Source organism: Cygnus olor, chromosome 3 (assembly GCF_009769625.2).
Source record: "Cygnus olor isolate bCygOlo1 chromosome 3, bCygOlo1.pri.v2, whole genome shotgun sequence".
In the NCBI taxonomy this organism is placed as follows: Eukaryota; Metazoa; Chordata; class Aves; order Anseriformes; family Anatidae; genus Cygnus; species Cygnus olor.
In genome coordinates, this window is record NC_049171.1 from 3,160,695 (window position 1) to 3,174,432 (window position 13,738).

At 48.1% G+C, this 13,738-nt stretch overlaps 1 protein-coding gene across 1 annotated transcript in view; it reads right to left on the reverse strand.

The window, feature by feature from the left end:
* XKR6 (XK related 6) overlaps positions 1 to 13,738 on the reverse strand; it is a 153,017-nt gene that overhangs the window by 20,249 nt on the left and 119,030 nt on the right. Inside the window, exon 2 of the mRNA XM_040550635.1 lies at positions 3,662 to 3,858. Coding sequence (XP_040406569.1) covers positions 3,662 to 3,858 — 197 coding nt within the window. The remainder of the gene's footprint in view (positions 1 to 3,661; positions 3,859 to 13,738) is intronic.

Consider the following 13,738-nt stretch of genomic DNA (forward strand, 5'->3'; position numbering starts at 1 on the left):
AGTCCTCTGTCCAGTGCTGTCCAGAAATGTGAGAGAGATGGCCATGCGTTCACCTGTCCTCTCCAAAATCTCAGGGACAATTACTGTGAGTGAGGGACAAGGCTGCATCTTCTTCTGAGCCCTATCACTTCCTTTTGCCTAATGATAAGTGGTTGGTGTAAATGCACCACCCAGGCTCCCTCTAGGTTCCCTGGAGATACGTGCGGCCAGAGGGTGAGCATCTCATCTCACCTCCTTTGTGCCCTTTGGACACAGGTTGACCCATGTTTTGGAGATATCCTTCCTCCTTCACCCTCCGTTGACACCAGAACATGGTTTAGTGATGGGACTCGGCAGGTCAGGTTGATGGTGGGACTTGATGATCCTGAAGGTCTTTTCCAACCTAGATGATCCTATGATTTTAGGTCTGTTTTGGACTCCTTGCCAGTTTCCCAGACAGCTGAGGTTGTAGCAGATGAATTGCTCACAAAGGGCCTGCATACCAACACCAGCTCCTTCCCCATACATATTCAGGAACCAATGGAAACCCATTTGTCCCAGCAACCACAGCACGAGGTACTTCAGCTCAGGATCTCAGCATGCATCTTCCAGGTCAGATCTGCTCACCCGATGGAGTACACTGTGTTCCTACTTCTTTTCTCTCTGTGCTATTTTCTGCTCTTCCCAAGTCATCAGGCAACGGCAGCTAAGCTGAGATCTGGTCTGCCTTGTGCCAAGGATATGATGAAGGAATGAATCCTGACCTTCAGGAAATCTCAGGAGCTGTTGTCCCAAGCTTTACAGAGGCTGGGACTTTACCTTAACTTCCAGCTCCAGCAGTTCTGTTGCTGGTGGTGTCAGACCACGCAGGAGAACCTAATTATTGGGTGAGCAGGGGCCCATTAGTGAAACATGTCCATTTTTTGAGCTCTGAAGGAGCAATCAGCATAGATTCCCCCCAGACCTTTCAAGAGGTGCCTGTCAGAGTAAAATGATTCTTGCAAAGCCTGGTGATTTTTTTTTCTCTTTCCTCTGTCCAATACATATGGAAATCAGGAAATCAATGTTAGCCTGCTCACACCCCTGTCTGCCAGTCCTCACAGTGCTCCCTGCTGACTGCAACCACTTGCCCAGGAAGGACAAGATCAGCCCTTTCTGTTACCGTGCTCCTAAACATCTCTGGAGGAGATGCTCTGGGTCTGAGTAAGGACTTCCAGTGGATCCGCTCTTCTCACCTCAACAGCTATCTTAACGTGGGAATCAGGAGAAAAAAGCAAAAATTCCTGACAGCCATTCCAGTAACACTATTTCTACAGCTCCTTAAATAGGAGATGGAGACATTAGTTGACCAGTGGAGAACACTGGAGCTTGGTTTGGCTTGCACCAGGCTTGGCATTGCAGTTTTGAGATTAGGAAGGACTGAGGCTTGGAGGTGGGATGTATGACATGGAAAATGGAAAGTGGACCTTACTCTGGCACTGACTGAATCCACAAGAGACTGGGTGAATCATATGGAAACGGCTGGAGTCCGGACATATTATCATGGGCTGTACCAGGATTTATGAGCCCTGCTGCGGGCCTTTTTGCCAGCATGCATCCCGCAGTGATGAGGCTGATGCTGGTCCTGTTTAGAGGCAGAACTGTCCTTCCCTGTCCTGTTTGACAAGCCACGCTCACCTAGACACCCCGAGCCAGAAGAAACCTGATTTGTAAACACATCAACATCCTAACAATATCTATCTCCATCTCCTTTGGTTTCTGCCTGCCTTCAGGGAAATCTCTGATGCTCCCCTTCATAATGGTTTCTCTCAGCAATTAATTTCCCTTTGCATAATTACGTGGCCGGGAGGGGGGGAAGACAGGAGCACAAATGAGCGTGGAGGAGTTCTGGGAAACCTTGCATTTGAGTCAGGAGCACCGAGCAAGCTCTGCTGCTTGCATCCCTTGCGCTGTGCAGCAGGCAGCATCCCTGGGACGTGCAGGGTGCAGGCAGGGAGAAGGTGCTTTGGGGACCCGGAGGGCTCGGCGTGCTGGAGCGTGGCAGGGAAAGAGCCCTCTGGGGCTCAGCGAGAGGACGTGTGCTGCCTCGGAAGAGAGCGCAGGCTGCTCGGTTTGGTGGAGGAACGGAGGAACTGCATAGCTGGAGGAAGGGAGGGGGAAGAAAATGATGCAGCTTGTTCAGTGGATTAGGCAGCCATGCCTGGAAGTGGAGAACTGAAACAGCCGCAGATCTGAAAGCCGAGAGGGGCTACTTGGTCCTGTCGCCTGACTGCCCGCACAGCAGAGGCCAGCAAACTTCACCCAGCGCCTTCTGCAGCAAGTCCAACAATCTGCATAAGGCATGGGCAAGCCTCCTAAGTTATGATTTGTACATTTTTAACAGGGTTAATAGTAGCTGTTGGAAGCAGCAGGAAAAGGGCGCTGGTGAATGTGAGCAGCTCTAGAAGGAGTTGCAGAAATTCATGTTCACTGCGGCAGCAGTTTGGAGGCCTGGAGGGCTCGTGATGAGAGGTTTCAGAAAAAGACTGCCCAAATAGGAGAAGGGAGACCTCTAGAAACCACTGTGATGGGTGTGCCTAACGTATGGAGGAAGGGGAGAGGAGTCCAGCTCACTGCTGCTCTGGATAGCGGTGACCTTGGTTCCAACCAGCAAAAGTGAACCCTGAAGAACTGCCTGATTCCAGTCCCAGCACCAAGGAATTCCTCAGATATCCCAGAAATGGCATGCCACAAGGAGGCTGTTTTTGGGAAACACTGGCCAAGTGTCGTCCCTGGTGTGTGGATTGTGCAGGGCCTGAATATCTCAGCAGTGCATCAGCTGATGCTGCTTCTGGTCCTTGGAAGGGACAGTTCTCCCTCAACCTGGGGACTTGGCAGCCAGCTTTCCCGTGGTCTGGTAGAGCTGCTCACCCCACGGCTGGGACAGCGGTTTATGCCTCTTGGCTGGGACAGATGTCCCATGCTCCAGGACATCACTGCAGCAAAGGATATCAGAATTAGCCAACTCTCTGTAGCTGCTTCCACAATCCTGCTCATCTATCTATATATCTCCGTTTGCAGTGATACCTGCTCTACAACAACTTTGTTTCTACATAGTCCCCTCCACTGCTGTCACCCATCTATTTTCTTGGACTTGCTGAAAACTATGGTACCAATGACCAAGCTTTCTTTCCTGGGTACTCCTCAGTAAAGGTCCTACAGCCTTTACTTATAAAACCAAGCTCCTTACACTGCACTTAACACCATCAGAGCATTGCACAGGCATTGAACCGTTTGTCCTCACAACACAAATCCAAACCTGACCAGTTTTATCATCCTACGTACGTTGGGAGGGAAACTGAGGCAGAGAAGGATTGTGCTCACCCAGTGCCAGGCAGCATACGAATGCTGGCACTTCCAACCTCAGCAGAGACTGCCTGCCTCCTCCTGATAATGTCGTAATTTCTCTGGACTGGGTGTGGAAGAGCTGAAACTCATCCTTTGAGTGATGCTATTTTTTTTTCTCAGCAGAACGAGCAGAAATTTTACCCAGCAAATGCAGCACGGAGCTGGAATGAGATTTGTCCAAAGTGGCAGCCCCTTACGCCATGGGTTGCGTAGCACAACATCCATCAGCAGCTGAGCACAGGGACACGGGGGGAGGCCGGGAGGATGGGGAGGGGAGGACGAGGGGGCCACTTACATGGTAATGTTTCTGCACGGTTCTTTTGGATCATTATGCAGAGCTGTAGCACCAGTTGAGGGGCGCTCTCGAGGAAAGTTTCCAGGAGGCGCAACATATTTACGTCTGCATATTCGTACATCATAGCCCAGTAGAAACGCCGCTGGTGTTCCTTCCGCCTCTGGCTCTGGATCCCCAGGTACATAGTTCGGATATACCTGCAGGAAACAGGAGGAAAAGCTGAGTGTGAGACTTCAGCAAGCAATAAAATACCAGGGGAGTGGGGCTGTGGGTCAGCGCTATGGGGAGAGGGAGGATGTCTGGGGGAATGGGAGTCTGGGGGGGACACAGGTTTTTCCGCAGCTCTAACAGCATCTCCTGCAGGATCTGAGGACAGCTCTTGCAATGCAAAAAATCTTTGACTTGCACCACCCAAATGTGAAGCGTGGGGGTAGGAAACGCTCATGAAACACTTGCTCAAGAAAGCAACTCCTCTGCTTTGTTCTCTTGACAAGAGGGGAAGCTACTTGACAAATGCTGGTCATGACACTTGCTGGTGGTTTGACAGATTGTCTAAGCCCCTTCAGTACTCTACCAAGGACCTTCCCTCATGGACCCCAGAGACCTGACCCCATTTCACCACAAGTGGAGCTACAGGACAGCACCGTCACCTTCAGCATGTGTGTGACCACAAGGCCACAGCTTGCCATTCATCAGCTATTGAGGTTTTGGGCAACAATGGACTAGAAGGAGGTGATGTGTATGGACAGATGCTGCTCTGTTGGCCCTGTTTCCTATCAGGTGTGCAAGAGACCTGCAAACCTCACCCTGGGAACACAGCTTCCCTCGAGAGAACCTCTGGCCAACCTCTGTAAACAGCAATGTTCACGTCAGGGCAGCACGAGCTGCCCAGATGTCACGAGACTCACAGTGTCTTAAGAAAGTAAAGTCTCCTAATAGGTTCCTTGCTAGTTTTTGTTGATATTAATGATCTAATACCAGCCCTCTTTCCTTCCTCACCCGGAGGGGTGGCTGTAAGTTTGTGCTCTGAAATTTGGTCTGGGAATCATTTCACCTAATGCTGACCCTAAAACTGGCCATGTAGGCTGGTCAATGGAGAGAAACCTCCCTCCCGACACCATTCACCTGTCCCATCTCAGAAGCCAGCACGAGGGTGGGCTGAAGTGCCTTCTGGAGACACCAGGGAGGTTTTTTGTCAAACCAATGAGATCATCGGAGAGAGATTGCACAGCAGGGAGGAGAGGGAGGAAAGGATGCAGGAGTTGAGAGCCCCCATGTCCCCAAGTTGCAGCCTGGCACAGGGAGCTGGGAGAAAAGCAGCGGCTGCTCTGCAAGCCCTGCCCTTTCTCAAGCACCTCGTCCTTCCTTCTGTTCGCTGCTCACAACCACAGAAAATTAAAAAAAAATAAAAAAATAAAAAATTAAAAATTAAAAAAAAAACGAAAGACACAGAGGACGCAAAAAATGACGCAGGAAAGCCACCAGATGGGGCTCGACACTCGAGAAACTGCTACACCAATCACCCAGGACACAGGTGACAGCGGTGGGACAGCCCCAGCAGAGCCCGAGTGGGGTGGAAGTGCCCGTGGAACCAGCTGCTCTCCCCCTGACACCAGCCCTCCTCCCGCACGCCCGGTGCCACCGCTCGTCGTTGTTATTTCCCCGAAAGTCCCCAGCTCCAAAAGCTGCAGGATGACACAGGAATCCTGCCTTCCCTTCGTATGCGCAAGAAATTAAATAAATGTCGTTTAGCTGGAAAGGCAGCGCTGGGGAGAGTGAGCTGCTGTCCTTGTTGCTCAAGGAGAAAGCAGAGAAAAGGAGCATGCAGCTCGTTTTCATAACATCAGTGACACAGGGCGACCAGAAACAAAGGTGGTAGTGTCCATAAGGTGCTGCCCACATGCATTTGGTCAAAGACAGCGTCATCTCTGCCCAGCTTTCTCCAGAGAGACATTCACCCAACCTTCCTGTCACCCTGTGTGGGTAGCCCCTCTCCAGGAGCTCCCATTCCTGCTAGGACATGAAGCCTAAGCTCATCTGCTGATGGCTAAGGCACTAATTTCTCATCATCTCAGCCCCAGGCAAGGAGAATTTGTTACCTTTCACCCTGCAGCAGTCTTTTACCTGCTTGTACACAGTTATCATGTAAACCCCCAGTCTTCTTTCTCCTGACTCAAAAAAAAAAAAAAAAAAAAAAAGTATTTTTCTCTCAGTCCCTTCTCACAGCTCCCTTTTTCTTGACCTCTGCACTTCCACATTGCTGTCCCCAGTTGTTGGTGGTTTTTAAGGCCATGTTTGCTTTTTTGAGGACTACAGGTTGGCAGAAGCAAACTATCACGACGACATTGAGTCACTCAAACCGACTAAGAAGAAACAAACAGAAGGGGCACCATGTCCTGCAATGATTTCTCTTTGAGCTCTAGGGATTCGCCACCATCCCACAGTTCAAGCATGAATGTTTCTGACTGGCCACAGTGGGAGGAGATGCCACCTGTTCATGGAGGTAACACACAGAAAAGAATGTAAAAATGATGGTGGCCTTGCTTGAGGACTTCCAGAGGTCCCTTCTAGCTCATGTCGATCTTCTTGTCAACCAACACCTCCAGGTCTTCTCTTCAGGGCTCCTCTCAATCCATTCTCCACCCAGCCTGTGTTTGTGCCTGGGTACCGCCCCAGCCCAGACGTAGGACCTTGCCCTTGGCCTTGTAGAACCTCATGAGGTTACACAGGCCCACCTCTCAGGCCTGTCCAGGTCCCTCTGGATGACAGTTGGGGAAACGGAGTCACGGATCACCAAGAGGGCTCTCCCAGAGTCCTCTAAACAGGTAGAGAGGAGAACCAAGATGTCTCAGTGACCGCTCAGGCCTCTGATCATGGCAGCACAAACCCAGGAGCAAAGCAGCACTCGACCTCCTGACAGTCCTCCACACAGGGCAGCTACATTTCCTTGATGCCATAAGGCCCAGCCCTGCCCAATCTGCTCTGTGCTGGAAGACCAGCAGGACAAATTGCCACATGGCACTACGACCTCAAGGAGTCCCTTGGCATAATTTTGGCCAGCAAGACGTCACAGCCTCCCAAATGAACAGCACATGAAGAGAACAGCCCCAAGGACCCTTTGCAGCAGAAGTGAAGTGAACTTCCCTTTGGTCCTCTCCACCTTCCAGCCTTAACCCACATCCCTTGCGTAACACCCCTTGAATTTTACCTCCAGAAAGGAGGGAAGATTTTGACTTTTGAGCCTGCCAAGATGGCTCTGCTGTCACCAGGAGGTGTATATGAGGTGTATATGGGCTCTGCTCATCAGCCACATCAGGCCAGGACCAGAGCCACGTCTTCCACATGGTCCATGCTGGCCCCAGTTCACCACCAGGAGATGACATACCACATACTCTTTGGTCCATACAGAAATATGTTGCTCTCTCTTTAGCATTGTTCAGCCCCAAATCTGACGAAGAGAGGAAGGGAGGGAGCAGAGACCCATTCTGCCTTGATACCAGTCAACTGGGGAATTTTCAGCAGAGAAAATCCTACAGCAGCTGGGAACGGCAGTATTTCTACCTGGTAAGCTTTCAACACCTAATACATAACTAATTAATCAATATAAAATTTCAGCCAGCTTTAACATTGACAGTGCTTAATCCTCTTTACGAACACGTATGTACAGCACTGGTGTAAGCAGTTTTATTCCATTATATCTCTTTCTTCTTTGTGGTATTTTATTTATTTGTTTGAGGGCTTTTTCCTACTTTTGCTAATACTGGTTAAGTGTAGACAAACTCTGAGAAAAAAGAGATCAATGTCATTTCACCTGAAATTTGTTGTTCTCGGTCAAGCCAGTAGCAAACAGGATTCTATAATTAGACTTTCAAATCCATATTCAGGCCTGATCTTCAATCTTTAGCAACATGATGCTTCCTCTTATGTCAGTGAAAGTCATTCACCGCTCCGTGCTTTTGAAAATCAGGCTAATTTATTTATTTAAGAGCTTAATTTTGGATACAGAAGCCTAACTTTGGGCTCTTTATTGTTTTTTGAACGCTGGCTATTTTTGTATACGAGTGTGTGTATTTGTGTGTACTCGTGTATTTTTAGTTCTAAGTCCCATCATGGCTTCAAGAGATAGAACTAATTTGGGGCTGGGGGGGGGATTCAGGATTTTTTTCCTTTAAATGCACAAATGGTTGACTGTCCCCTCTGTTCTGGCAGGGTTCCCAGCATTCCTGTTGGTATAATTACCCTCATGCTTATTTACTATGTATGCTGCAGCAGCACACAAACCGCGCGGGGCAAAGTCACCGTTGTTCTTGTGCCAAGACACATTTTTTGAGGAGCCAAAGCCATCAGCTTCAGAAATGTGGTCAAATAATCTTTGGGGAGGACCCCAGGGTGCCACCAGGAGAGAGAAGAGGAGAGGTTCCTGCTATAAAAAATAAAACCGCCCATGGTCCTACGGAAAGGGACGCTTCATGTGGATGACAAAGACTGCTTAGCAGAAATGTTCAGAGACAGGATTATGGAGTCAGAGCCTCCGTCCGTACCATTAAAAAGAAACCGAACAGCAGCCTTTGTCCTTGGCCAGCTGGCATCGCTTGATTCCACGTGGCTACATCCGTGCTGGCTGGCCTTTGCCAAAATTGCCAGAGACTGCGTTGACACTTTTAAAAGTGGGGACTACTGCAGGATAATGTCTGCGCCTTGGCACGGCACAGTTTACAGAGGCGGTTCTGAGTACCACCAGCAGAAAGCGCAGGAAGATGCCTCAGGCAACAGGCTGGCTTGAAATGAAGAGGATGCTGGTGTGTAAGAGGGCTGCAGAAGCATGTTTCTAAGACCGTGGGCTGTGTTTTGAGGGAATAACTGTCCTGAGGGCCTGTCCCACACAACCACAAGCTGACCAAGGTCAGCAATCTCACCTTTCATATACAATAGTCAACAAAAGACGTGGGTCTGATCACTTTTCCTGAGGCCAACTGGCCCAGACTGACCACAGAAAGGAGCTCTGTCATGCCCCAAAAGCAGGTAGCAGCCTTCAGGCTCAGGATTGGGTATGACCCCTGGCCCCTGCTCAGTCCTGAACCTTGCCAAGTTTCTGATTATCTGGGACAGCACTAGTACACCTTGACCAATCTAGCAATTATACTACAATTTAGCAGCCTGATGAAGTTATAGTGCCCAGGACCAGGTCTTGAAATTGCCTATAGGTATATGGAAAGATGGAAAGGAATGGGATTGAGGCTACTCAGGCCACTCCCAACAACTTCACGTTAGGAACATCTTCTTGAACATGCACAACCAAACCTACTTCTGTTTTCGGAGAAGTTAAGTCTGGCTTAAAAATGGGAGAGCATTTTTGATCTCAAGGGTCATTTTTCAGCCCCCTAAGAGGGTCATAGACACTAGAGGGACACTAGAGGACTTCTCACCTAGAGGTCAGAAAAGGACTGCTAGGAAAAGAAAAAAAAATAACTCTGCTATGTAGGTTGCAACTTGCTCTTGCAGCACCTTACATGCATGCCCTTTTGGCTTAATAGGTTTTTCTCATTTCTCTCCAGCCAGCTCTCCTCCCCAGGGCACTACAGGCACACAGTGATGTCCTAGGTGTTGCAGTAGCAACGCACGTTGTGGGGGTGGCCAACATGTCCCTCACCATCTTGAAGCACCAGCCTTCTCCCTGGTGCTCACCCCTGGGAGAAGAGGGGTGGGATGGGTTGAGTTATTCAGCTGGTGGCTCCCCCTCCTACCGCCTCCTCCGCAGGCACTCCTGCTAGCTCTTGCAAGGGGCCATTATCCTTACGCACCAGAGGGTGTTTGCAGATTAAAAGCCCACTCCTTGGAAGGGAGGAAATGAGGACATGTGTAACTGCTCGGCTGGAAGGCTTGAAGTGGAGGCTGGCTGAACATACCCTTAAAATGAGGTTATGTAAGGCCAGATCTTAGCTGGAGCGAGCTGGCATCCATAGGGCTCTGGCAATTTACACCAGCTGAGGCTTTGGCCCGCTTTTTTAATTTTAATGAATTATTTTCATTCTAACGGATATAAAAGGAATATAAGATGCCACGCTCAAGCGACAGGGGAGCATGAAAGTAAAATGCTATTAAAAAAATCAAAATCAAACTTACAGTTACCACCACAATTAACGTTCTCAATATCAACATTTGTTAGCGATTTTTTTCTTTGTTATATTGTTGCAAGCTAGCAATAAGGATTCACAGATGGATAATTATTGTTCCTAGTTCGAGTATCAAAGCAGTAACTACAGACCCCAGCCAGGTGCCAACACACCGTGGCTTCACCTGGCTGCTTCCATGGCACCAAACTCCCCCAGAACAAGGAGTCTGCATCCAAACCACCTTGGGGAACGGTTCCTGGCCCTGGGCTAATACTCAAACGGTGCACAGGGCTTGGTTGCACCACTGCTGGCTGTCTTGGGCCCAAACCATGCTGGGGACCATTGCTAAACTGGGAAATATCACTTGCCATCTCAGAAGCAAGGAAGGAGACTTCAAATCTTCCTCACAGGCCATCCCAACTACACACAAATAACTCTCTAGGGATTTTGGAGGCCTTCATCAGGGCCCTGGTTTTCAGAGCTTTCTGAAGTCTTGCCCCTGTTGGCATTTCTTGATGGGGTTTATACCTCAGAACAAATAAAATGCAGCAAGAAGTGTGTTCCTCAAGTATTTCAGTCCTTCTGCCTTACAATTTCTGCCCTCTCCTGCTTGCTAAACATGCTTTAGTGTGCAACTACCCTTTATTTAGATAATTGCTTCTATCCGCACCTATTAAGCAATTAATAATCTCCATTCCCTGCCTTCCTTATTTGAGGAGAATGTTGCTAAACACAAAACAAGCTTGTTCTAAGCTTCAGAGATACTTAAAATGCTTAAATATGGGACATGATGTCATTTATGAGTTCTGTAGACCACTAGGTCATGGAGGACAGTGTCTTTCCTAGGACACAGAGTTTATCGTTATCTTGGCGCTGAACCTAGAACTCCAATATTGGACTTTTTTCACCTTTCAACCTATCACGATATTGCTGTGGTCCAGGATCAGGCTTAGAAGTCACTCACAACCAGATTACACCACACTATTTCATCAAGAAGGCAAGAAAAAATGACTTTTTGGCCTATATTAACATTTTTTGAGTTAAACTGAGCCAAGGCCTGCCTCAACCCATTTTCTAGCGTTTTCTAGCATCCAGACATTCCTGTTCGCTCATTATTTCCCTGTCCCAGCTTGAAAACTTCTTTTTGAGTAGGATTCTCAACATTAGCCAAGATCTGTTTCCTTTAAAGCCAAACGGTCAAGTCAAATCAAACTTTCTGAAAACCCCTAGTTCAGAGAGGTGATGACCACCACTTCAGAGAAAATACTTGCCTTCATGTGATTCATAACCCTACTCTTAAAATGCATGTATGAGAGGGGACGATATTTGAATGCCCATTTATATTAGAAGGTCATTTTGTGAAACTATTTGCATCCATAATATCTAATCGAAAGAATAAGAGTGCCAGTCTTCTGCTGTGTGAGAGAAACTGTAATCATTCTGTATTTTAAGCTAGCCTAGAGCTGTTTTAAAACACATATGGCTTTACTATACACCAACCACGAGAGAGGCCTATGATCTATTTTACAAAACTTACACTGGGGAGGATCCTGTCACAGTGTGATAGAGTAATTTATGTTGGAAGGGAGCTCCAGATGTCTCTGGACCAATCTCCCCTCAAAGTAGGGATAACTTCAAAGTTAGAGGAGGTTGGTCATGGAAGGGCAACCCCTTCCAGTATTTAACCACAATCGTTGCAGAAATGATTTTCCTCCCAAGATCATTTTCGCTACTTAAAGAGAGCCTGCAGATCAACCCCCCCTTGAAAAGAGTCAATTCCATCCAATAGATGGAAAGAGACAATGAAATCACAGTGCTGCAGGGTTGTGTTTTTTTTTTAGGATCTGGTTCCCACAGTTTTGATATTTGCAGGTTGATTTAACTTATGGCTGATTATCTGGGGGGGGCTCTGGTACAGACAGCAGGGAGCTGTGATTGATAATTTCAGGGTAATATTCCCAGCTCCTCTGCAATTACTGCTTTGGTTGCAATGCTAGCAGAATGGGCCGTGTACCTACATTGCCTCCTCCAGGACGTTGCCCACGTGTTCAATTCCCTTTTTACTGGTGGTTTAAGCAGATATTTGGGACTGTGAGACCACATGGCAGAGCTGCAGGTGTGCTTTTCATCCTGCTGCCAGTGCCAGGGTTCGTAACCTCCAGCAGATACATGGGGCAGAAAACTGGGGCGAAGGCATCACTGCAGCTACAGCTGCCGGAGGCTGGAAACGCATGAGCTGTCTGTACCCGTGCTGCTCAGGCTGGGGGTTGTTGCTGGGATTCATCTCTGTGACTGTTCTCCTTTCGTAGCTGCAGAGTATTTTTCTCTGACTCACGGACTGAAAGATCGCAACCAGAAGAAGAGAAACACATCATAAGAAAGTGCTAGCCCCACTTTCTGCCACTAACTTGTCAAACTTTTCCAAATCTGGGTAGTATTGAAAAAAAATTGTATGCTTAGCCTGGCATACAGCTCTTTATTGCAGAAGTAGTCATGACCATGTCATTGGGTGTTCATTACAACCCCAATTTTGCCAGCTGCTCTCCCCCCAGTTATTCCTTTCCTGCGTCCCCATGGGCTGTGGGGCTCCCCAGGATATCTGTCAGTTTGCAGAATCCCCATTTCCAGATCTTTGCTCAGTAAGTCAACAGAGCAGCAGAGAATAGCTTTGTAGTGGGAGCTACTACACTTTCAAGATGGGCTTGTAGAAATCATGTTTATGTTTTGACTTGTCAATTATTTCACGAGGTGTACAGCCCTAAAACAGGGAAGAAATAAAAAAAAAAAAGGACCTTTTCAGCACCATGCCATGAAAGTCTCCCAATTTTTATTTTAACATGTGATGCATCTTCAGTGCTGTGCAAAGGAGCAGGCAGGGCAGCGGGGGCTGCAGGAGAGGGCACCGAAGTGCGGGGTGCTGCAGAGACATGTCACAGCATCTATCACACGTGGGACGGTCTCGCATCCTAGCGCTGAGCCAAATGCCCTCTGCCGTCACAGATCCTCCCCAAATTAGTTATGAATTCTTAAGCCCCAGTGCCTTCCCTATTTTACACATACTTATTTACTTAAAGTATACTCCGATACCTAGTGCTATCGCCTCTGGCAAAGCCTTCTGTTTTAAATTAAAGCTGTTAAACAGCTTTATGCAGAAGGAAAGAAGTTGAACTCAGACTGAATTTTCGTTTCAAGAGCATTTGAGCTACCAGGGTTTAATGTCAGGGTCCTTCTTTTGGAAATAAAAGTCGTCCCAGTCCCATAAACCTTACAAGAATGGATACAGCCAAGAACCTTGACAGTAAATGGAGGTCTTTCGAGTGACCTCTTGGCTCCTAGCAAGCGAAGTTTCAGGGCAAACCCAGAGAAATGCCTGAGGGCTCAAAAAATGTGAGTATTCAAGGACGTGATGCTGCAGGGACACATGGGAATAGTCACCTTGCCCTTTCTACAGGATGGGCCACGTTAACCTGGATTTCTTGAGAGACAACTTGGCATCCTGTGGACTCACCAGAGCCAGTGGAAATCTCCAGGGAAGCTGAGTGTGCTTTGGTTTGAGAACTAGATGAAGACAGGGACATGTCTTTGTCTCCTCACAGCTCTCTGCAAGCCCCCAGGACCCCTTGGTGGAGGATGCAGAGTGGCAGAGGGGAAAGCATTGGCTGTAGCTATCTGTGAGCCCCTGGAGATGGAGACCTATTTTGGTGGCTTTCTTTTCTATGGGTCTTCAATTTCCTGGAGGATTTAATAGACTTCAATTTCCTGGAGGATTTAATAGGAGGATTTAATAGTCAGTTTTGGGGTAGCGGGTCCAAAGATATGAAGAGAGACAGCAGGTAGCCTGCAGATTAGACCCTCAAAAACTGATGTGGACCCCAGAAACAAAGAGGACCACAACGGGGTGCTGGTCCCTGTGGTCAGAGGGAAACATTTCCTATTCCCAGGCTCTGGCAAAGGGGAGTCACAT